A 24,990-nucleotide genomic window follows, 5' to 3' on the forward strand; every position below is an offset into this window, starting at 1 on the left:
CTCTAACCACCCTGTTTAAAACTGCAACCCTCCTACCACTCCCTGTCCCCACTTCTCTGCTTTATTTTTCTTCATACTATTTATCACCTTTTAATATGCAATAAAATTTACTTAATCATTTTATTAACTATTCTCATGCTAGAATGTAAGTTCCTTGAGAACAGGAATTATTTTTTGTGTGTTTTATTCACTGCTATCTTCTCAGTATATATTATAGGAAAAAGCTTGATATACACCAAGAGCTCAGTAATTATTTGCTGAATGACCTCCATTTAATAGCCTAATCAAACCAGTGAGGTAGGTCCTGATACCTCCATTTACATACAGGCAAGGAGAAAGAGGCACAGAGAAGATCACACTGGGATCTCCAGCCCAGATCTTCCCTCTAGGGTTTCCATCTGCCTACTGGGCATCTCCATTTGTAAGCCCCACAGCCACTTCAAACCAAAAAGGTAAAAACTTAATTTATCTATTTGTCCACACATACTTATTTTTTTCTTATTTTTTTAAATTATACTTTAAGTTCTAGGGTACATGTGCACAATGTGCAGGTTTGTTACATATGTATACATGTGCCATGTTGGTGTGCTGCACCCATTAACTCGTCATTTACATTAGGTATATCTCCTAATGCTATCCCTCCCCCCTCCCCTCACCCCACAACAGGCCCCAGTGTGTGATGTTCCCCACCCTGTGTCCAAGTCTTCTCATTGTTCAGTTCCCACCTATGAGTGAGAACATGCAGTGTTTGGTTTTCTGTCCTTGCGATAGTTTGCTGAGAATGATGGTTTCCAGCTTCATCCATGTCCCTACAAAGGACATGAACTCATCCTTTTTTATGGCTGCATAGTATTCCATGGTTTATATGTGCCACATTTTCTTAATCCAGTCTATCATTGATGGACATTTGGGTTGGTTCCAAGTCTTGGCTATTGTGAATAGTGCCACAATAAACATACGTGTGCATGTGTCTTTATAGCAGCATGATTTATAATCCTTTGGGTATATACACAGTAATGGGATGGCTGGGTCAAATGGTATTTCTAGTTCTAGATCCTTGAGGAATCGCCACACTGTCTTCCACAATGGTGGAACTAGTTTACAGTCCCACCAACAGTGTAAAAGTGTTCCTATTTCTCCACATCCTCTCCAGCACCTGTTGTTTCCTGAATTTTTAATGATCGCCATTCTAACTGGCATGAGATGGTATCTCATTGTGGTTTTCATTTGCATTTCTCTGATGACCAGTGATGATGAGCATTTTTTCATGTGTCTGTTGGCTGCATAAATGTCTTCTTTTGAGAAGTGTCTGTTCATATCCTTCGTCCACTTTTTGATGGGGTTGTTTGATTTTTCTCTTGTAAATTTGTTTTTTTTTTTTTTTTTTTTTTTTTTTGAGACGGAGTCTCGCTCTGTTACCCAGGCTGGAGTGCAGTGGCCAGATCTCAGCTCACTGCAAGCTCCGCCTCCCGGGTTCACGCCATTCTCCTGCCTCAGCCTCCCGAGTAGCTGGGACTACAGGCGCCGCCACCTCGCCCGGCTAGTTTTTTGTATTTTTAGTAGAGACGGGGTTTCACTGTGTTAGCCAGGATGGTCTCGATCTCCTGACCTCGTGATCCGCCCGTCTCGGCCTCCCAAAGTGCTGGGGACTACAGGCTTGAGCCACCGCGCCCGGCCTGTAAATTTGTTTAAGTTCTTTGTAGATTCTGGATATTAGCCCTTTGTCAGATGGGTAGATTGCAAAAATTTTCTCCCATTCTGTAGGTTGCCTGTTCACTCTGATGGTAGTTTCTTTTGCTGTGCAGAAGCTCTTTAGTTTAATTATATCCCATTTCTCAATTTTGGCTTTCGTTGCCATTGCTTTTGGTGTTTTAGACATGAAGTCCTTGCCCATGCCTATGTCCTGAATGGTATTGCCTAGGTTTTCTTCTAGGGTTTTTATGGTTTTAGGTCTGACATTTAAGTCTCTAATCCATCTTGAATTAATTTTTGTATAAGATGTAAGGAAGGAATCCAGTTTCAGCTTTCTACATATGTCTAGCCAGTTTTCCCAGCACTGTTTATTATATAGGGAATCCTTTACCCATTTCTTATTTTTCTCAGGTTTGTCAAAGATCAGATAGTTGTAGATGTGTGGTATTATTTCTGAGGACTCTGTTCTGTTCCATTGGTCTATATCTCTGTTTTGGTACCAGTGCCATGCTGTTTTGGTTACTGTAGCCTTGTAGTGTAGTTTGAAGTCAGGTAGCATGATGCCTCCAGCTTTGTTCTTTTGGTTTAGGATTGTCTAGGCAATGTGGGCTTTTTTTTGGTTCCATACTTTGAAGTAGTTTTTTCCAATTCTGTGAAGAAAGTCATTGGTAGCTTGATGGGGATGGCATTGAATCTATAAATTACCTCGGGCAGTATGGCCATTTTCATTATATTGATTCTTCCTATCCAGGAGCATGGAATGTTCTTCCATTTGTTTGTGTCTTCTTTTATTTCATTGAGCAGTGGTTTGTAATTCTCCTTCAAGAGGTCCTTCACATCCCTTGTAAGTTGGATTCCTACGTATTTTATTCTCTTTGAAGCAATTGTGAATGGGAGTTCACTCATGATTTGGCTCTCTGTTTGTCTGTTATTGGTGTACAGGAATGCTTGTGATTTTTGCACATTGATTTTGTATCCTGAGACTTTGCTGAAGTTGCTTATCAGCTTAAGGAGATTTTGGGCTGAGATGATGGGGTTTTCTAAATATACAATCATGTCATCTGCAAACAGGGACAATTTGACTTCCTCTTTTCCTAATTGAATACCCTTTATTTCTTTCTCCTGCCTGATTGCCCTGGCCAGAACTTCCAACACTATGTTGAATAGGAATGGTGAGAGAGGGCATCCCTGTCTTGTGCCAGTTTTCAAAGGGAATGCTTCCAGTTTTTGCCCATTCAGTATGATATTGGCTGTGGGTTTATCATAAATAGCTCTTATTATTTTGAGATACGTCCCATCAATACCTAATTTATTGAGAGTTTTTACCATGAAGGACTGTTGAATTTTGTCAAAGGCCTTTTCTTCATCTATTGAGATAATCATGTGTTTTTTATCTTTGGTTCTGTTTATATGATGGATTACGTTTATTGATTTGCATATGTTGAACCAGCCTTGCATCCCAGGGATGAAGCCCACTTGATCATGGTGGATAAGCTTTTGGATGTGCTGCTGAATCCGGTTTGCCAGTATTTTATTGAGGATTTTTGCATCGATGTTCATCAGGGATATTGGTCTAAAATTTTCTTTTTTTGTTGTGTCTCTGCCAGGCTTTGGTATCAGGATGATGCTGGCCTCATAAAATGAGTGAGGAAGGATTCCCTCTTTTTCTATTTGTTGGAATAGTTTCAGAAAGAATGGTACCAGCTCCTCTTTGTACCTCTGGTAGAATTCGGCTGTGAATCCGTCTGGTCCTGGACTTTTTTGGTTGGTAGGCTATTAATTATTGCCTCAATTTCAGAGCCTATTATTGGTCTATTCAGGGATTCAACTTCTTCCTGGTTTAGTCTTGGGAGGGTGTATGTGTCCAGGAATTTATCCATTTCTTCTAGATTTTCTAGTTTATTTGCATAGAGGTGTTTATAGTATTCTCTGATGGTAGTTTGTATCTCTGTGTCCACACATACTTCTATAGTTCTTCCACTTGAGTTTCAGATCTCAGTGCAAGGCTTTGCCATCTCAGTGTGTTTACCGAACTGTCAGAGCCAAAGGCATGGCATAATCCTCAGTTGTCACTGCTCTCTCACTCCCTACATCCAACCAATCACTAAGCCCTGTCTGTCTTACCTCCTTAACATGAAAGCCATGCACTTCTCTCTATCCCACAGAAACCTAGCATAAGTAAGTCACTATCTTCTTGGACTTAACTGCAGTATCCTGCTTTGTCACTCTACTTCCATTTTTGCCATCTCCATCCACTTTCCACACTGAAGCCAGATCATAACTTAATCTATTAGAAAATATTTAAGTGGCCTACAATGCCAAGCACAAATCTAATCATATCATCACATCACTTACCTTCTAAAAAGCCTACAGTGAACTCTCATGTTTCCTATAAAAAAGTTCTGACTTAACGTGACATTTTAAAGGTCCTTCATAATATATCCTCTGCTTAACCTCCAGTCTCATATATCTCTCTCTGTCTCTCAACAGAGTCTTGCTCTTATCTCCCAGGAGTGCTGGGGTGCAGCGGTGCGATCAAGGCTCATTGCAGCCTCTACCTCCCAGACTCAAGCAATCCTTTCACTTCGGCTTCCCCAAGTAGCTGGGACTACAAGCGTGCACTACCATGCCTGGCTAATCTTTGTATTTTTTTGTAAAGACAGGGTTTCACCACGTTGCTCAAGCTGGTCTTGAACTCCCTGACCTCAAGTTATCCACCCCCATCAGCCTCCCAAAGTGCTGGGATTATAGGCAAGAGCAGCTGTGCCCAGCCCTCATCTCTTGTAACTTCCCCTCTCACACCCTAGATTACATTTAACTCGGGTCCTAAAATACTCCATGCTCTCTCACCTCCTGGTATTTGCCTAAAATAGTTTTCCCCTTTGTGAGTCAGTTTCCTAGGGCTGTCATAAAAAATTACCATAGCCAGGAATGGTGGTGCAGGCCTGTAGTTCCAGCTACTTAGGAGGCTGAGGCAGGAGGATCCCTTCAGCCCCAAGGGCTCTGGGCAGTAGTGCACTATGCCAATCAGGTTTCTACACTAAGTTCAGCATCAATACGGTGACCTCCAGGGAGCAGGGGACCACCAGAAGTGGTGAACCAGCCTAGGTCAGAAACAGAGCAGGTTAAAACTCCTGTGCTGTTCAGCAGCAGAACTATGCCTGTGAATAGCCACTGCACTCCAGCCTGGGCAACATAGCAAGACTGCCATCTCTAAAACAAATTAATTAATAAAATTACCACAAACTCTGTGGCTTAAAACAATAAAAATTATTCTCTCCCAGTTCTGGAGGCCAGACGGTGTCAGTAAGACCACACCCCTTCCTTCTCCAGGCGAGAATCCTTCCCTGGAAATTCCAGCCTCTAGTGATTCCTGGCATTCCTTGGCCTGTGGCAGCATAATTCCTATCTGTGCCTTCATTTTCACAATGCCTTCCTCTATTTGTGTCTCAAATCTCCCTCTCCTTTCTCTTATAAATCTAATGACTCACCAGTCATTAGATTTAGGACCCATCCTAAATCCAGGATGATCTCATCTCAAGATCTTTAATTTAATTACATCTGCAAAGATACTTTCCAAAGAAGGTCCCATAGCAGGTACAGGGCTTAGGCCTTGGACATCTTTTTGGGAAATGCAATTCAACCCACTCTACCTATCTATGCTTAGCTGACTCCTGCTTATCCTTTCTGTCCCTGTGAGTAGTCACTCCCTCTGAAAGGCCTTCTCTGACCCCCCAGTTCTGGGTCAGGCTTGCTCCTACATGCTCTTCTCTCCCTATCATACAGCACATTGCACTGTTGAAGTTACAGGTTTAACAGGCAGCTTTGTCCATTAGATTGTGAGCTCTGGAAGGGCAGGGGCCATGTCAGGCTTATTCATTTTTTCCCGCACCTAACACACAGCACAGAACAAACTAGGCACTTAATACTTGTTGAATTTAATTGACTTTCCCAAGATTATACAGCTATTAAATATCTGATTTAGCAGTTCAGTAAGAGAATGTTGTGAGAAAAAGACTTAGAAAACAGTCTACATTTGTTTGGCTAGAGCATGATATTTGTGTAGGGAAACAGGAAGAGATAAGGTGGAAAATATGTACTGGATCCAGATTATAGAAAATCTCTTCTAAGGTTTCCTCCAAGCACTGGAGAGCCATTACAAGTGCTGGGAGAGGGGAGCAGTGAGGAAGAAGGATTTTGATAGAGGAGTGGCAGAGTTTGACCTGGAAATAGTATATGGAAAAGTCTGGTAGAAAGACAGACTGATGGTCAAGAGACAAATGAAGAGGTAGGAAAAATAGCTCTGGAAAGTAGAGGAAGCAAAGGGAGCTGGGCACAGTGGCTCACACCTGTAATCCTAACACTGTGGGAGGCTGAGGCAGGCAGATTGCTCTGAGACCAGCCTAACCAACATGGTGAAACCCCATCTCTACTAAAAATACAAAAATTAGCCAGGCATGGTGGCACGCACCTGTAATCCCAGCTACTTGGGAGGCTGAGGCACAAGAATTGCTTGAACTCAGGAGGCGGAGGTTGCAGTGAGCCGAGATCAGGCCACTGTACTCCAGCCTGGGGGACAGAGCAAGACTCTGTCTCAAAAAAGAAAGAAAAGAAAATGTACTTACTGAATGGCAAGACCTCCCACTAGCCTTCTTCTCCTTCCATGTTCCCAATGTGTTGGAAGCTAGACTTACACCACCCAAGTAAAACTGTAGAAGATTAGTCTTCAGGGAAATTGACTAGCCCAAGAGAAAAAACCCACACTCACAGTTAAAAAGTCCCTTGATGAAACAAGGCTCCAACCAATTATCTGACAGTAGAGCTCCCACCAATAAGATTTAACACACCAAAAAGCTTCCAACTGGATTTAATGAGTGCTTACTCTCATTCTAAAATATAAATAGACATCCAAGAAATCAAGGGACATTTAAGAGATGGACATAGTAGCACATGCCTGTAGTCCTAGCTACTCGAAAGTATGAGGCAGAAGGACCGCTTGAACCCTGGAGTTCAAGTCCAGCCTGGGCAACATAATGACACCCCCATCTCTTTTTAAAAAAAGATATTTAAGGAAGATTATTATTAGATTATTAATCTTAGATTAATAGTAAAGCAGTATTAAAACAAGAAGGAAAGAAAGAACAAAAAAAAAGAACAAACTAAAGAAGTAGAGATAATGCATGATACATGATACAGAAGAATTATTGTAATATCCTCCAAGATATGAGGGTTAATTTGCATTCATGAAATTTGAATAGGAAACTATATAAAAGAAACATTCAAAAGAAAGAAAAAGGTTGAAGTTCTTGCAAATTAAAAATAGAATAGCAGAAGCGAAAATTTCAATTAAGAAAATCTCTCAGAATTTTGGAAAAAGAGAAAACAGCATTAGAAAAGATGAGAAAATCAGTCCAACATTCCAAATAGTAAGCATTCTAAAAGGTGAACGAGAAAACCAAATGAAGGCAAGAAATTATCAAAGAAATAGTCCTAGAAGATTTCCCAGAACTCACATAACATGAGTTTGTTAAAGTATCCATTGAATGTCCAGCACAATGAATGATAAAAGACCCATACCCACACATGGCACATAACATTTCAGAACATCAGGGATAAGATGCTAAAAGTTTCCAATAAGGAAAAAATTTACTTTTCTGTATGTGAAAAGGTAACATAAGACTTCTCAAGTACAGCACTGAAAGCCAGAAAATAATGTAACAGTGCCTCAGAAAAAATGATTTCCAACATACCCAGCCAAACTGCAAAGTATAAAAGAAAAGACACTTTCCAGTTACCAAGCCTCAAAAAATGTACTTATGCATTCTTTGTTAGGAAGCTATTGAAGGATACACCCCACCAAGATGAGGGAGTATACATAATAAGTAGGAAAACAGCCAGCTCACACCTATAATCCCAGGACTTTGGGAGACCAAGGCAGAAGGATCACTTGAGCCTAGGAATTCAAGATCAGCCTGGGCAACATAGGGAGATCCTATCTCTACAAAAAAAAAATTTTTTTTTAATTAGTCAGATGTGGCATGTGCCTGTAGTCCCAGCTACTCAGGAGGCTGAAGCAGGAGGATCGCTTGAGCTCAGAAGGTCGCTACACTCCAGCCTGGGTGACAGAGCAAGACCTTGTCTCAAAAAGAAAAAAAAAAAAAAAGGAAAACATAGGATCCAGGAAACAGTATATCCAAAAAGGAGACAGACAAAGGGACTTCCTCCCTAGGATGGTGGTGAAGAATAACTCTGGGTCAATAACTAGGCACTGAAACCATTCCAGATGGATAGATCTCTTCAAGAAAACAAAAAGTGAAATATATAAAAGTCCTGTGTGTTTGATCATGGATATTGCAAGGAACTAGAGGAATAACAACACCTTACATATGTTGAGTTGTTACTATGCTCCTGATACCACCCTAAAGTCTTTATGTGTATTATTTCATTTAACACTATGAAGTGGATACTATCATTACCCCCATTCCCAGATAAGGGAATTGAGGCACCTTAAAAATTGAATAATATGCCCAGGATTACACAGTTAGAATGGTGTCAGTGAATTCACTGGACTGTCAGGAAGGTGTGAAACCTCAGCAGAGGAAAAGCATACTACAAGCCAGAACATCACTGGAGGTGGGTGAGGGAAATGAGTAAAGACTGGGCTTGCCCAGGACATCTGGGCCCCTATACAGACTGATCTTTTATTGTGAATATAGGTTTATAGAATATATATTCTTTTATTATACTTTCTTTCTTTTTTTTTTTTTTTTTTTTTTTTGAGACAGAGTTTTGCTCTCATCACCCAGGCTAGAGTGCAATGGCATGATCTCAGCTCACTGCAACCTCTGCCTCCAGTATTCAAGCGATTCTCTGGCCCCAGTCTCCCAAATACCTGGGATTACGGGCATGCACCAACACTACCACGCCTGGCTAATGTTTGTATTTTTAGTAAAGACAGGGTTTCGCCATATTGGCCAGGCTGGTCTTGAATTCCTGACCTCAGGTGATCCTCCCACCTTGGCCTCCCAAAGTGCTGGGATTACAAGCATGAGCCACCATGCCTGGCCCTATTTTCTTCTATTGTACTTCGTAATATTGTGTGGCAAAGAGTATCTTTCCTGTATGTTTAGATATGCCCAGGAATTCTGTGAAACAGAGATATGCAAACCTAGGAAAATTATATCATTATTAAAAGCAAATACAGGCTAGGCATGGTGGCTCACTATTGTAATCCCAAAGCTTTGGGAGCCCACAGCAGGAGGATCACTTGAGCCCAGAAGTTCAAGACCAGCCTGGGCAATGTAGGGAAACTCTCTACAAAAAATTTAAAGATTAGCCAGGCAGGGTGGCTTGCACCTGTGGTCCCAGCTACTCAGAAGGCGGAGGCAGAAGGACTGCTTGAGGCCAGGAGTTCAAGGCTGTAGTAAGCCTTGCACCCCTGTACTCCAGCCTGGGAGACCATGAGACCCTGTCTCTAAAATAATAATAATAATAATAATAATAATAATAATAGCAGGCTGGGTACGGTGGCTCACGCCTGTAATCTCAGCACTTTGGGAGGCCAAGGCAGATGGATCACCTGAGGTTGGGAGTTCAAGACCAGCCTGACCAACATGGAGAAACCCCGTCTCTACTAGAAATACAAAATTAGACAGGCATGGTGGTGCCTGCCTTTAATCCCAGCTATTCGGGAAGCTGAGGCAGGAGAATCGCTTGAACCCAGGAGGTAGAGGTTGCAGTGAGCCAAAATCGCGCCATTGCACTCCAGTGTAGGCAACAAGGGCAAAACTCTGTCTCAAATAATAATAATAATAATAAAAACAGCAAATACAAACACAAGCCACTAGTTTTGGTATGTAATATACATGAAACAATTACTTATAAAATATAATGTGACATAAATTGTTAAGCAAAGATTAGAATTTCAAGGAAGAAAGGAAACCATAGACTAGAGCAGAAGTTCTCAAACTTGCACTGTGTCAGAATCAGCTGGAGTGATTGTTAAAACACATTGCTAGGCTACGGGATTTCTAAGGTAATAGGTGTGTAGTCAGGGCCAAGAATTTGTATTTCCCACAATTTGTATTTTCCCAATGGTGCTGAAGACAACACTCAGAGCCATAGAGTATACAGAGAATACTCTGAGGGAAAGAAAAACTGAGCCTTGAAGGACCGGGTAGGAATTAAGTTACATTAAGAGAAACTAGCCTTATGCTATTTTCAGAGGCAAGTGATGACATTGTGGATGGTTGAGTTCAAGGCTAGGGAAGAAAGTATCTGATCATAAGTCAGACTCTAATCAGAACACCATAGGCACATTTCCTACCAACCACTGCTTCAGCCCCAACATTTAGAATAAGTCCTTTCCCTCTTTCTGAGAGGAAAGGAAAGGCTGCCTGTCACCATCCCAGAGAGTAGTGAAGCCTCCCGTTGCTGTAACAGGAAGAAATCTACCTATGTATTAATGAGAAGCAAGGTCCTACACCTTTTCCTCTGAGACAGCATAAAGTGATGCTCTTCTACTCAGAACACTGAGATGTGAGAGGTTCCACTATCAAAGCAGTGAGAAGCAAGTCCTTCCACCTCAGCAGCAGTAAGCAGATCCCTACCATAGCTGCAGAGAGAAGTTCACTGTTCTGGCAGCAAGGAGGAAGCTGATCACTTACCACCACAGTCACTAATATTTGAGGTATGCATGTTTGTAAGTCAGATGTTTATACTATGGATCAGAGTCCTTTATCATATACAGCCTGCCAGCTGTACTAATTCTCAAAGAATGTATAACCTAAAATGCCCAGTAACACATCTAAGCGTGTTCTTACACATACACTCCAAAAAAAAGATAAGAAAGAAAAGCAATCAATAGTGATTTACTCCAGATCATAAGCTTACTGGTAGTATTTTCTTTTCTTTTTTATACTTTTCCATGTTTTCCAAATTCTGTGCAATGAGAATTTCTTTTAACTTAAAACAAAATTTGCATTTTTAAACCTAACACTAAGTAATAAGCATTAATGTTTGTATTCAAGCTGGTACCACTTAAGGGTTTGTCAAGGATCATAATTCATAAGTATTTTTCTAAACAAAACAGGGAGGTCAGAGCTGGACATGATAGCAGGCACCTATAGTCCAGCTACTCAGGAGGCTTAGGAGAGAGGAGAATTTGAGCCCAGGAGTTCCAGTCCAGCCTGGCAACATAACAAGACCTCATCTCTCTCTAAAAAAAACAAAAACAAAACTCTGGGAAGGCTTGGGGAAAAAAGGAGACCAAAAGCCAAGGAATACAGATATAAATAGTCAAATGGCCTGTGGAAGGTATCAGTAGATATTCTATAAATATCACGGAAATAGACATTCAAATATTATTGAATAAATATGCAAATTAGATTTAAAATAAGTTTCTTCAGCATATGTAACTAGCAACTTGACTTTTTATAATTTTTGTCCTATATCTCTTTGTATCCATTTCTGAATTACTTTTTTTTAAAGCTATTTCCAAAGAAAATTCCAGCATACTGGCCCAGGAATGTTGTGGAGTCCCTACACTATGGGCTATGGAAAAAGGACACTTAAGCCAGACATATGCACACCTCCAAGCTCAAGCATGGCTGCCTTTGCTAATGCTGCCCGGATTGCAATAATGAAAGAAAAGGATTTATTTAAATTTCTTGAAGAGCTCAAGAGTAAGAGCCATTTGTTCTCTCTCTACTGTTGTAAAGGATGTATTTTTATATGACTGGTCAGAAAGAAGTTCTAGAGCCCAAATGCCTTAAGAACAGAACCACAGCCTATTCTGAGTGACCACTCTGTGTCACATAGATGTCATTTGAAAGTAAATGTAGATGTAACCTGAATCCTCAGACGCCTGATGAAGCCTACAGTCTGTGAATGGGTTGGGAGTGGAAGCAGGAGAGTGAAGAATGAGGGCCGTGGCCACTGAGAAGAATAGACAAAGCAAAACAGGCACCACATGCTGGTCTTTTATGTGAATTTCTTACATTGTTTGTGATACCATTTTTGTTTTTATCTTTTTAGGATGCAATTCCCATTCAGATAGCCCATATTCCAAAATACCCATCTTTCCATTGTTCCCTAATGTGGATGGGGTGGTGATGGGAAAGCCATTCAAAGACATGCAGAAATTAGAGATGCTAAGAAGAAAGGAGCCTTTGAATTTCTTTGAGGATTATTTTTTCCATAAAAGAGACTGGAAAACACAGGTGAGATTTAGATTATGTCACATTAGTTAAATACTTGGATTTTTAAGCACTAACTTAAAAGAACTAATAACATGCTTTTTACAACAAATAGTTTTAGTCATTATTTTCAAACCAGATGCCATAGCCATGTGCCCAAATTTAAGCCCAGGTGTTAACATTTCATTTAATTTCAACAAATAAACTTACTAAAAAATACAGGTTTGGGGTTGGGGATGGGGAATATAGGAATAATAACAATACAAGTTTCTCCAATCCTATCTCTGAATGCTCCCCCAACCACTCAGGGACCAGCAGCTGCACTCTGGACACCCTCCATCCACTCTAGATTGTGGTTGGGCAAACACCATGAGATGAGAAGACCAGGCCCACAACCCAAAAGAGCAGTGCTGTGATGGAGGGGCCATCCTGCCCTCAACTAGATCCCCATTTATGGTCCCAGCTGCACCTTCTGGTCTTGCTTCAAGTTCTGTTGACTCTAGTCTTTTTGCACCCCCTCCCAAGATATACTTTTGCTAGAGTTTTAAGGTCTCTAGCAACTATGCCCAAGTTTCTGGATAATCTCTCAGGAGACTCTGGCCTTACCCCAGATAAGGCCTCTAGGCCTGACAAACAGAATGGAAATTTAACTGGAGGCCAGCCTACCCTGTGGAGCTCTGGGTTCCAGAGGCCCATGTGTTGTTCACATCACTATACAATTCCTAGAAGGCCCCTCCACACATAGAGTTTAAGAGGCCTAGCAGGGTATCACTGTCACAAATGACCTCAAGTTCAGACTTTGTCTTTCTCCAAATGAAGTAACACCCAAAGGAAAATATCACTGAGAAGATGGAAGTAAGAAGACATTTATCCTCCTTTAAACTTATGTCCCAACATTCAACTACTCCTCCACCCCAGGTGCTTGTCTGTTTATTGTCAATCTCTCCAACTAGAATATAACATTCATGTACACAAGGGTTGTATTTCTTTCACTGAGGTATCCCTATCATCTAAAATAGAATTTGGCCCATAGGTAACTCAATATTTTTTAGAGGAAAGAATACTGTAATACAAATACTTTATTTCCTGAGAGCATACTATATGCTAGATTGTCTCTAATAATCTCAGCAGAAATAATGTCAATAGCTTCCTAAATGGTCCCCTTGCTTCTACTATTGTCCCCTTCAATCAATTGTCAACCCAGCAGCCAAAGTGGTTCTGTTAAAATCAGATTGAAACCCTCCAATGGTTTTTCATATCACACAGAATGAAAACCAAAATTTTTATAACTTACAATGTCCCACACAATCAAAACCTGAGCCTTCCAATAATTGTAGCACTAGTAACTGTTTAAATTTCAATTAATTAAAATTAAATAAAATTACAAATTCAGTTCCTCAGTCACACCAATCACATTGCAAATGCTCAATAGCCATATGTGGCTAATGGCTACTATACTGGACAACACAGAAATATAGAAAATTTCCATTATTGAGGAAAATGTTATTGGCCATCACTGATCTAGGCTCTCATTGCCTATCCAACAATCTCATCTTCCACTGCTCACCGTCCAGTGCATTCCACTCCATCCTCAAGGCCTCTTTACTCTTCCTCTTGCAGACCAGACATGCTCTCACCTCATGGTCTATGGCTTTGCTGTTTCTTCTGCTCTAATGTTGTTCCTCAGAGAGCTGCATCATAGCTCTCCCATCACCTCTTTCAGGTATTGTCTCAAATATCACTTCAGGAGGCCTAACAACCCCGTTAAAATCACAATCCCCACATTGTCATTGTACTAAATGCCACTGAATTGTTCACTTCACTTGGTTCATTTTATGTTACATGAATTTTCACTTAAAAAAATTTTTTTTTGAGTCAAAGTCTTGCTCTGTTGCCCAAGCTAGAGTACAGTGGCGTGATCTTGGCTCACTACAACCTCTGCCTCCCAGGTTCAAGCAGTTATTCTCCCTCAGCCTCCAGAATAGCTGGGACCACAGGCATGCGCCACCACACCCAGCTAATTTTTGTATTCTTAGTAGAGACAGGGTATCACCATGTTGGTCAGGCGGGTCTCAAACTCCTGACCTTAGGTGATCAGCCTCCCAAAGTGCTGGGATTACAGGCGTCAGCCACCATGCCTGACCAATAAATTATTTTTTAAGTAAGTATTTAAATAGCTGGGTGCAATGATACATACCTCTAATCCCAGCTGATCAGAAGACTGAGGCAGGAGGATCACTTGAGCCCAGGAGTTCAAGACTAATGTGCGATGATCATGCCTGTGAATGCACTGCAGTCTAGCCTGGGCAACATAGTGAGGCTCCATCTCTAAAAATAAATTTTTTTAATTAAAAATAAATTTAAAATAAAAATTTTTTAACAAATAAATATATATGTATTCAAATAAAATCACAACCCCCAATACCTTATCCCCTTTCCTGATTTTTTTCATAACACTTGTTACCATCTAATATATTACATATTTACTAGTATATTACATCTAATACACTACATATTTATATTCATTATACTACCTGCATACATATGTATATTTACATCTATATCTACTATATATGTACTACATTTACAACTATTATATTACATTTAATGCTATTTCTATTAAACTATGTTTATAATTATATACATATATAGTATATCTAATATACTATGTAGTATATTACATCTAATCTAATATAATTATGTATTTATAAATGTTCATTAGAGGCTGGGCGCAGTGGCTCACGCCTGTAATCCCAGTACTTTGGGAGGCCGAGACTGGCAGATCACGAGGTCAGGAGATCGAGACCATCCTGGCTAACACAGTGAAACCCCGTCTCTACTAAAAAATACAAAAAACTAGCCGGGCGTGGTGGCGGGCGCCTGTAGTCCCAGCTACTCGGGAGGCTGAGGCAGGAGACTGGCGTGAACCCGAGAGGCGGAGCTTGCAGTGAGCTGAGATCCGGCCACTGCACTCCAGCCTGGGCGACAGAGCGAGACTCCGTCTCAAAAAAAAAAAAAAAAAAGAAACTCCATCTCTACTAAAAATACAAAATTAGCCCGGCGTGGTGGCACATGCCTGTAATCCCAGCTACTCAGGAGGCTGAAGCAGGAGAATCACTTGAACCCGGGAGGCGGAGCTTGTGGTGAGCCAAGATTGCACCATTGCACTCCAACCTGGGCAATAAGAGCAAAACTCCATCTCAAAATAAAATTAAATAAAATAAATGTTCATTAGAACCAAGAAATAGGCTAGGCACAGGTTCCTCATGCCTGTAATCCCAGCACTTTGGGAGGCTGAGGCGGCTGGATCACTTGAGCTCAGGAGTTTGAGACCAACCTGAGCAGCATGGTGAAACCCCATCTCTACAAAAAAGAAAAGAAAGAAAGAAATGGTACTTTCAAGTTTCCGAAAGTAACTGAGTTACATGAACACTACCTGACCCCACACACAGACTCCCTATGACCACATTAAAATATTGGATAGGGCTGGGTATGGTAGCTCATGCCTGTAATCCCAACACTTTAGGAGGCCAAGGAAGGTGGATTGCTTGAGCCGAGGAGTTCAAGACCAGCCTGGGCAACATGGTAAAATTCTGTTTCTACAAAATATAAATATATATAAATATGAATACTGGATGAAATAAAATGACAAACATTGAAAAATGTATTCAAAAGAAAGGAAAACCCATGTTTCAGAAAGCAAGAGAGAGAGTACCTAAAGCCAGAATAACAAGTTCATAAAATGAACATGGCAGAGGGGTGGTAGGTAGATCCTATACATCTAGGCCCTGATGAGTTGGGATTGGGGTTTCAATGCCCATTCAGGGTCAGGAGATGTGGATCCCTGGAAGTAAAAAACTGGAATTGAAACCAGAATCTGGAAGGATTGCCCTCTCAGTAAAAGGAGGGGTAAGAAACTCAGTCCATAGCGAAGCTTGGCCTGCTCAAAGCTCTAAATAGAGAACGAAGTGTTCTGTGAAGAATTTAAAACTCAAGATTGTAGCATGCATGGATTCAGAATCTGAATTTATAGTTTCCACATTAGATGAAATCGCCAAACAGTAAAATTACCCTTAAAACTGGTTTTAGATTGGTATTACCTTGGGAGGTCTGCCAGACACAAACATAAACACATCCATATCCTAGGTTTGCACAGCTTATATAAAAAATCTTTTCAAATCTATTTTAAAGAGGTTCACAAAAATTACAAGCCATACAAGGAAATAATCTACTCTCAAAAAAAGTTAGTAGGTAAACAAGAGGAGTATCATAATAATTTGATATAGCAGATTGATCTTTAAAAGACTGTAAAAAATGTTTTAAACTATTAAAGAAATGTTTAGTAATGACTGAGTATTTTTAGGAATGACTGAGAATTTTTCTAAATTGATAAAAGATATGAATTATTAAATTGAAGAAAACATCCTGGAACAATATATATAAAAGAAAATCCAACTTGAAACATTGCAGTTGAAAATGAAGACAAAGAAAACACTTCAAAAGCAACCAGAGGCCAGGCACAGTGGCTCATGGCTATAATCCCAGCACTTTGGGAGGCCAAGGCAAGTGGATCGCTTGAGGTCAGAAGTTCAAGACCAGCCTGGCCAACATGATGAAACCCCTGTCTGTACTAAATACAAAAATTAGTTGGGCATGATGGCACATGCCTGTAATCCCAGTTACTTGGGAGGCTGAGGCAAGAGAATCTCTTGAACCCAGAAGGCAGAGGTTGCAGTGAGCCGAGATTGCACCACTGCACTCCAGCCTGGGCCACCAAGCAAGATTCTGTCTTGAAAGAAAGAAGAAAGAAAGAAAAAGAGAGAGAGAGAAAGGAGGGAAGGGGAGGGGAGGAGAGGGGAGGGAACCAGAGAGAAAAAAGAAATAACTTACAAAGGAACAAAAAGTAGACTAACAGGAGACTTCATGCATGTAAAAATACAGGCCAGAAGACAATCAAATAATATCCATAGATTGAGGACAGCAAATTATTTCCAGCTAAACTATCATTCAAGAGAGAGAGTAAATAAAAATACTTTCAAGGCCAGGCATGGTGGCTCACACCTTTAATCCCAGCACTTTGGGAGGCCAAGGCAGGCGGATCACCTGAGTTCAGGAGTTCAAGACCAGCCTGGCCAACATGGTGAAACCCTGTCTCTACTAAAAATACAAAATGTAGCCAGCCATGGTGGCGTGAGTCTATAATCCCAGCTACTAGGGAGGCTGAGGCAGGAGAATTGCTTGAACCCGGGAGGCTAAGGTTGCAGTGAGCCAAGATCCCACCACTGCACTCCAGCAAAACTCTGTCTCAAAAAAAAAAAAAAAAAAGTTTGACATTATAAGGGTGTTGTTCTTTCTTGCTTGTCTATAACTTTAATATGGTTTTTCAAATTTTCCCCAAGGGTTTTTGTTGTTGTTGTTGTTGTTGTTGTTGTTGTTGAGACAGGGTCTCAACTTTGTCACCCAGGCTGGAGTGCAGTGATGTGATCTCAGCTCACTGCAGCCTCTGTCTCCCAGGCTTCAGCAATCCTCCCACGTCAGCCTCTCTAGTAGCTGGGACTACAGACCCACGCCACCACGCCCATCTAGTTTTTGTATTTTTAGTAGAGATGGGGTTTTGCCATGTTGGCTGGTCTTGAACTCCTGGGCTCAAGCAATCCACCCACCTCGGCCTCCCAAAGTGCTGGAATCACAGGCATGAGCCACTTTCATGACTCTGTCTCAAAAAAAACAAAAAAGTCTCAATCATTAAAACAGTGTGATATTGATGGGCAGGGCCCAGTGGCTCATACCTGTAATCCCAGCACTTTGGGAGGCCATGGCAGGTGGATCACGAGGTCAAGAGATCGAGACCATCCTGACCAAATGGTGGAACCCCATCTCTACTAAAAATACAAAGAATTAGCCAGACGTGGTGGCGGGCACCTGTAGTCCCAGCTACTCAGGAGGCTGAGGCAGGCGGAGAATCACTTGAACCCGGGAGGCAGAGGTTGCAGTGAGCTGAGATTGCGCCACTGCACTCTGGCCTGGCAACAGAGTGAGACTCCATCTCCAAAAAAAAAAAGTGTGATATTAAGAAATTAACAGACAGACCCAAGGAAGAAAATAGAAAGTCCAAAAATAAATAGAGCTATGTGGAGAATTTTAACTTAAGGAAAACATGACATTTCAACAGAACAGGAAAATGATAGATTATTCAACAAATAGTGCACTGAGTAGGCATCTGAGGAAAAAAATGAGATTTACACTTTATGTACAAATTGCAAATGGATGAAATGTAGAAGAAATAAATGGAGGGTCAGAGAGAAAGAAAAAGAAAAGAAATCTTAAACATACTGAAATAAACTCTGGGAAGGCATCCCTAACTGTGATACAAAAGCCAAATGCATTTTTTTTTTTTTTTTTTTTTTTGAGACGGAGTCTTGCTCTGTCGCCCAGGCTGGAGTGCAGTGGCCGGATCTCAGCTCACTGCAAGCTCTGCCTCCCGGGTTTACGCCATTCTCCTGCCTCAGCCTCGCCAGTAGCTGGGACTACAGGCGCCCGCCACCTTGCCTGGCTAGTTTTTTGTGTTTTTTTTTTTTTTAGTAGAGACGGGGTTTTACCACGTTAGTCAGGATGGTCTCGATCTCCTGATCTCGTGATCCACCCGTCTCGGCCTCCCAAAGTGCTGGGATTACAGGCTTGAGCCACCACGCCCGGCCTGCATTTTTTAATAAAAAGATATTATTAATTCCACTGCTTCAAGATCAAAAATCTCCATATGGCCAAAAAAAATTGCAGTTGCCACTCATAACACAAAAAGCTAACTTCAAAGAACTTCAAATTCATTAGAAAAAAACTAACCTATATAAAAATGGGCAAAGGGTATGAACAGACAGTTCTCAGAAACATGAAAAAATATTCAACTTCATTCCTCATAAAAGATCCAAGTTAGGCCAGGCACGGTGGCTCACGCCTGTAATCCCAGCACTTTGGGAGGCCGAGGCAGGTGGATCACGAGGTCAGGAGATCGAGACCATCCTGGCTAACACGGTGAAACCCCGTCTCTGCTAAAAATGCAAAAAATAGCCAGGCGTGGCGGCAGGCGCCTGTAGTCCCAGCTACTTGGGAGGCTGAGACAGGAGAATGGCGTGAACCCTGGAGGCGGAGCTTGCAGTGAGCCAAGATCGTGCCACTGCACTCCAGCCTGGGTGACAGAGCGACACTCCATCTCAAAAAAAAAAAAAAGATCCAAGTTAAAATTCTCCTCAGGTATTTATCTTTTCATATTAGATTGACCAAGATGAAAAAACATGGTATACTCATAAGTTACAGGTAGGTTTGTAAATTGGTTCACCCTCTACAGAGGAAATTTGGCAATAATTACCAAAAGGACAGACCTCACACCTTTTGACCTAACATTTCCAGTCCTAGGGCACCATCTAGGATATACAGATATTTTTGCACATATGGTAAATGCCACTCCTGAGGGACCCAGAAAAAGTCTAAACAAACAAATGGTTTGGCAATAATCTTATAAATTATATACAAATCCTTCCATAATAAAATATACTTATTTATTATGTCTTTTTGTTGTATAATTCAAACTAAAATGTATTACTAACCTTCTTTTTTAAATATGCATAAAGGCAGCAAATATAAAGTCTATGGACCCTGCCTCAGGTTATTCAAATAACATCACCATTGATCAACTACTCAAGAAAAAGCAGACTTGTACAGTGGCTGATGAAACTGCTATTAAACAACACGTGAGTATTCCTTGTGGAGTGCCTTCCCAGAAATCACTGACAAAAATATTGTCCACTTCAATACTACACCATAAAACCAAGATAATTTTTATCTGCTCTATATCTTTAAAATGAGACAAGATTGTTTCTCATGTTTACCCATTGTGATAACACCATTTCTTTCTCTATAATCAAATGGATTCAAATGTTAAGTGTTATTATTCATCCTGCTATTCACCTATGCAGCTATACTCACTATTATTTCTGGGACATTCATTTATGTTATTCCAGAAATATCAAACTAATTAAGGTAGTTGACCAACAGTCACAGTGAGTAGTGTACTCAGAGATTCATGGTGAAAGAATCTTACATCCTGAGGCCTCTAGCCCTGGGGCACCAGCTGCACCAGGGCTAAGAAGCTTGAGAAGATCAAATAGTTTGGTATTAATACACTGGAAATCTTGGCATTAGGTAAAGAACAGCTAGGGCAAGTATTCTTTGGGCTATCTCAATCTATCCTCCTTGGTTCAGCTGCCACCTATGTACTGATTGCTATTAAAGTTGTCACTAACTTAGCTTCATTCCTCTATTTCTGTCTTATCTCACTGACCACTTGATGAATATTTCTACCTCTACCCAGGGTCTCATAACATAACAAACTCAACATGTCCAAAACAAAACTCATCATCTTCTGCATCCAACTGGCTCTCCCCTGGGAATTCTGTATCTCAGGTGGTGTGTGTGTGTGTGTGTGTGTGTGTGTGTGTGTGTGTGTGTGTGTTTTCAAATAAGGTCAACTTTTATTTTAGATCCACGGGTTACATGTGCAGGTTTGTTGCAAGAGTATATTGCATGTGTCTCAGTTGATAGCAACTACTCAGTCACTGAAGCTAGAAGGCCAGGTGCTATCCTTAACTTGGGTTCTTTCCTCATTCTTCACATCTGCTAATCCCCAAGTCTGGCCTACTGTCATTCTCTTAAAGATTTTTCAGGGCCAGGCATGGTGGCTCACACCTGTAATTCCAGCACTTTGGGAGGCCAAGACAGGCAAATCACCTGAGGTCAGGAGTTTGAGACCAGCCTGGCCAACATGGTGAAATCCCGTCTCTACTAAAAATACAAAAATTAACCAGGCATGGTGGTGGGGTGCCTGTAATCCCAGCTACTCGGGAGGCTGAGGCAGGAGAATCCCTTGAACCTGGGAGGCAGAGGTTGTGATGAGCCAAGATCACACTACTGTACTCCAGCTTAGGCGACAGGGCAAGACTCCATCTCAAAAAAAAAAAAAAAAACAAATTTTCAAATCTGTTCCCTTCACTGCATCCCCATTACCACTGCCTTAGATGAGGCAATCGCCAACCTGGTATCCTCCAACCATTCTCTACACAGCTGCTAATAATCCAACATGAAGAGCCAACCATGGCACTGTCCTGCTTAAAAGTGAACACATCCCTCTCAATGATGGCAATTTCAACTCTATTTTCTGCTTAAGGGATTTATTTCACTTTCATTAGAAACAGTGGCTCACTATAGCAAGATTTTCACTGAGGAACAGTGTCTTGCTAGCCTCACAGAGATTACTGACTTATAAGATTAAGTGTAAGGGCCTGCCTGTCCTTTGTCATTATTTATTCTTCTGACTTTAAACTTGACACTCCAGCAATACCAACTGCCTGAACCCTCCTACCACACTTCCAAGATATTTACTGCCTTGGGGGTCTCTGTTTATGCTGTCCCCTCTCCCTGGAACACCTTCCCCTCACCACTCACTCCCTCAATTTGATCACATCCTTGAGGACCTACTCAGCTCAGCATCATCTCCCAGTCAGTTCTCCCTATCCTAGGCTGAATTGAGTGACTGAATTGGCACTCCTGTTATATCCATAGCCTATCTCCATCCCATACTTCAGCCTATTTTAGTCCACTGTATTTTTCATATCCTTATAAAATTTCTTATTACCTCATTATTCCCAAGCAGTACATTTTGATTGTCCATCAACACCTAGCTCACATTTCCTCACGAGGCACCACCCAATGTATAGACTCAGTGACTTTTGAGTAGCCTAGGAACATAACTCTTGGGGTATCTATCATTGTGGTCCACAAATCAAAGCTACTTTAAGGTAACTACAATAAACTTCTGGTCTCTCACTACAGGTGAAGAGAGCTACTGATACCTATAATTTAGGAATTGCCCTTGAACACCGGAAAGAAATGCTAAACCTCTGGCAGAAGATACGAGGGGATTTGATTGGGATAGACTCTAGAAATGAGTCCTTTTATGACACCTTTTCAACTTATACATGGTCCTGGAATGTTTGCCAAGAACTACTTTCTCCTAAGGACTTAAGGTTATATGATGCCTATGTGAATAGAAATTCCTCCCATAACTCCAGATCCTTTTCCTCATCAGATACCAGTGAATGTGACACAGACTCAGGAAGAAAAAGAAAACGGAAAGGTTTAAAGGGATTTCAGTAATGAAATTTCTACATTTTCTAAACAGCTCATCACAAACTACTTTTTCATAGTTATCAAAATTATGGTTTCTTGCTTTTGTCTAAGTACATTCTTAGAAGCTGGAAATTTTGACATCTTTTGGTTTCTGACCAGTAAAAACATTTAAGTCATAAAATGGTTTCCCTTTCGTAAATTTTTGTTTGTTTATGTTTTGAGATGGAGTCTTCCTCTGTCACCAGGCTGGAGTGCACTGGCATGATCTTGGCTCCCTGTAACCTCCGCCTCCTGGGTTCAAGCCATTCTCTTGGATCAGCCTCCCGAGTAGCTGGGATTACAGGCGCCCACCACCACACCCAGCTAATTTTTGTATTTTTAGTAGAGACAGGGTTTCACCATGTTGGTCAGGATGGTCTGGATCTCCTGACCTCGTGATCTGCCCGCCTCAGACTCCCAAAGTTCTGGGATTACAGGTGTGAGCCACCACGCCCGGCCCCCTTTCCTAAATCTTTACCAGTAAATAGATGCTGGGCTGTTCGTTCCCTAGCAATAAGCTATGCTCTGCTGCCCCTAGCTGGCTTAAGACTGCCTAAGCCTCAGCAGGAAGGAGAAAAGTTGACCTGAGCTAAGGGCTCTCCAAGCAATAAACCTGAGTTTATGGTGAGTGTAAACTGGATTAGGTTTTCAATTGTTTGTGAAAGACACTAGAGACAGCAGAAGAGGATGACCTTTCAGTTTCAGGGAATAAGATCAGCAAGCCCTAAAGAACCTTGATTAAATTTGGGGATGGCCGAGACGGGTGGATCACGAGGTCAGGAGATCGAGACCATCCTGGTCTACACGGTGAAACCCCGTCTCTACTAAAAAATACAAAAAACTAGCCGGGCGAGATGGCGGGCACCTGTAGTCCCAGCTACTTGGGAGGCTGAGGCAGGAGAATGGCATAAACCCGGGAGGTGGAGCTTGCAGTGAGCCGAGATGGCGCCACTGCACTCCAGCCTGGGTGACAGAGCGAGACTCCGTCTCAAAAAAAAAAAAAAAATTGGGGGATTCCCAAGGCTCCTTAGCTACAACCTGCACACCTGGATTGCTCTTACAAATAGCTGAACACGGCCAGGTGCGATGACTCATGCCTGTAATCCCAACACTTCAGGAGGCTGAGGCAGGCGGATCACCTGAGGTCAGGAGTTCGAGACCAGCCTGGCCAACATGGTGAAACCCTGTCTCTACCAAAAATACAAAAATTAGCTGGATGTGGTGGCACACGCCCATAATCCCAGCTACTCTGGAGGCTGAAGTGGGAGAATCACTTGAACCTGGGAGGAGGAGCTTGCAGTGAGCTGAGATTATACCACTGCACTCCAGCCTGGGTGACAGAGCAAGACTCTGTCTCAAAACAAAACAAACAAAAACGAATAGCTGATCACATCCATTGTATTTATTGTTGCTGTTCTTTAATGCATTTAATAAAGCAACATATATATAACTATATTACAAGTTTGGGGATTATAATTTTTTATTATAGTAAAATATACATTCCATAAAATTTGCCCTTTCAATCATGTTTAAGTATGTATCATCCATTACTGGTTTTTTGTTTTGTTTTGTTTTGTTTTTTTTGGTGTGTTTGTTTGTTTAGAGGACAGGGTCTCACTCTGTCACCTAGGCTGGTGTGCAGTGATACAATCATGGCTTGCTGCAGCCTCAACCTCCTGGGCTCAAGGAATCCTCCCACCTCAGCTTCTCACGTAGTTGAAACTACAGGCATGCCCCACCATGCCTGGCTAATTTTTTTATTTTTGTGGAGATATGGACTCCCTATGTTGCTCAGGCTGGTCCCAAACTCCTGGGCTGAAGTGATCCTCCCACCTCAGCCTCCCAAAGTGGTATTATTACAAGTATGAGCTACTGTGCCCAGTCCCATTGGGGTATTTTTCTGTGGTTCTCAAGGGTTGCCCACAGAGAGACAGACCACTTTTGGACTCAGGAAATCTGGATGTACCAAGACTAAATCTACATTAACCTTCTGATCTACTGTCAGGATGGCAAAGTGTTTTATTTCTTGTGCCAATTCTGATCTAAAAATGTAAGAGATAAAAAATATATATATAAGGGATGAGATCAACTATTTGTAAATGTTGTCCAAGAAGCTGGTTTGCAGGTGTGTGGGTGCAAACCAGTCCATCACACTCAACATATAGAACAAATGCTTTTAAATCACTATTCTAGAAAAATTTTGACCCAGAAAAAGGAAAAGATATGTCCAATATTGATGGGGACAATGCCTCATAATGTTAAAAAAAAAAAAAAATTGAGACAGTCTTACTCTGTTGCCCAGGCTCAGTACAGCAACGTGATTTCAGCTCACCGCAACCTCCACCTCCCCAGGTTCAAGCGTTTCACCTGCCTCAGCCTCCCAAATAGCTGGGATTACAGGTACGTGCCACCACACTCAGCTAATTTTTTATTTTTAGTAGAGATGGGGTTTCGCTATGTTGCCCAGGCTAGTCTCAAACTCCTAACCTCAGGTGATCTGCCAACATCAGCCTCCCAAAGTGCTTGGATTACAGGTGGGAGCCACCGCGCGCCGCTGTAAAATTATAAAATACCAGAAAAAAGCAATGAAGGCAATGCCCCCAAAACTGCTTATTGAAATGGCCTTGAGGTAATTTTGCGAGTGTTACCATGAATAGTCAAAAGAGTCTAAATATACTTGCTATTATTCATAAAGATACAATGTTGGAGAGAATAACTAACCTTATAGATAAGTAGCCATATTTTCTAGGTAAAAACAAGATTTATGACTTGACAAGAGACTTTTCATATGGCTGTAGGTATAACAGGGAATCTAGGAGATGTAATTTGGATGCCAAAATGTTACAGTTCCTGGAATCTTTCCTTGCATCAGTGAGATAACAGG

At 41.4% G+C, this 24,990-nt stretch overlaps 1 protein-coding gene across 1 annotated transcript in view; it reads left to right on the plus strand.

Moving 5' to 3' along the window:
• EFCAB3 (EF-hand calcium binding domain 3) overlaps window positions 1–22,146 on the plus strand; it is a 38,644-nt gene extending 16,498 nt beyond the window's left edge. The window contains exons 6-9 of the mRNA XM_010380086.2: window positions 11,182–11,375; window positions 11,728–11,912; window positions 19,514–19,633; window positions 21,771–22,146. Coding sequence (XP_010378388.1) covers window positions 11,182–11,375; window positions 11,728–11,912; window positions 19,514–19,633; window positions 21,771–22,094 — 823 coding nt within the window. The 3' untranslated portion in view covers window positions 22,095–22,146. The remainder of the gene's footprint in view (window positions 1–11,181; window positions 11,376–11,727; window positions 11,913–19,513; window positions 19,634–21,770) is intronic.
• Window positions 22,147–24,990: the final 2,844 nt, after the last annotated feature.

Source organism: Rhinopithecus roxellana, chromosome 19 (genome assembly GCF_007565055.1).
Source record: "Rhinopithecus roxellana isolate Shanxi Qingling chromosome 19, ASM756505v1, whole genome shotgun sequence".
NCBI classification, from domain to species: domain Eukaryota; kingdom Metazoa; phylum Chordata; class Mammalia; order Primates; family Cercopithecidae; genus Rhinopithecus; species Rhinopithecus roxellana.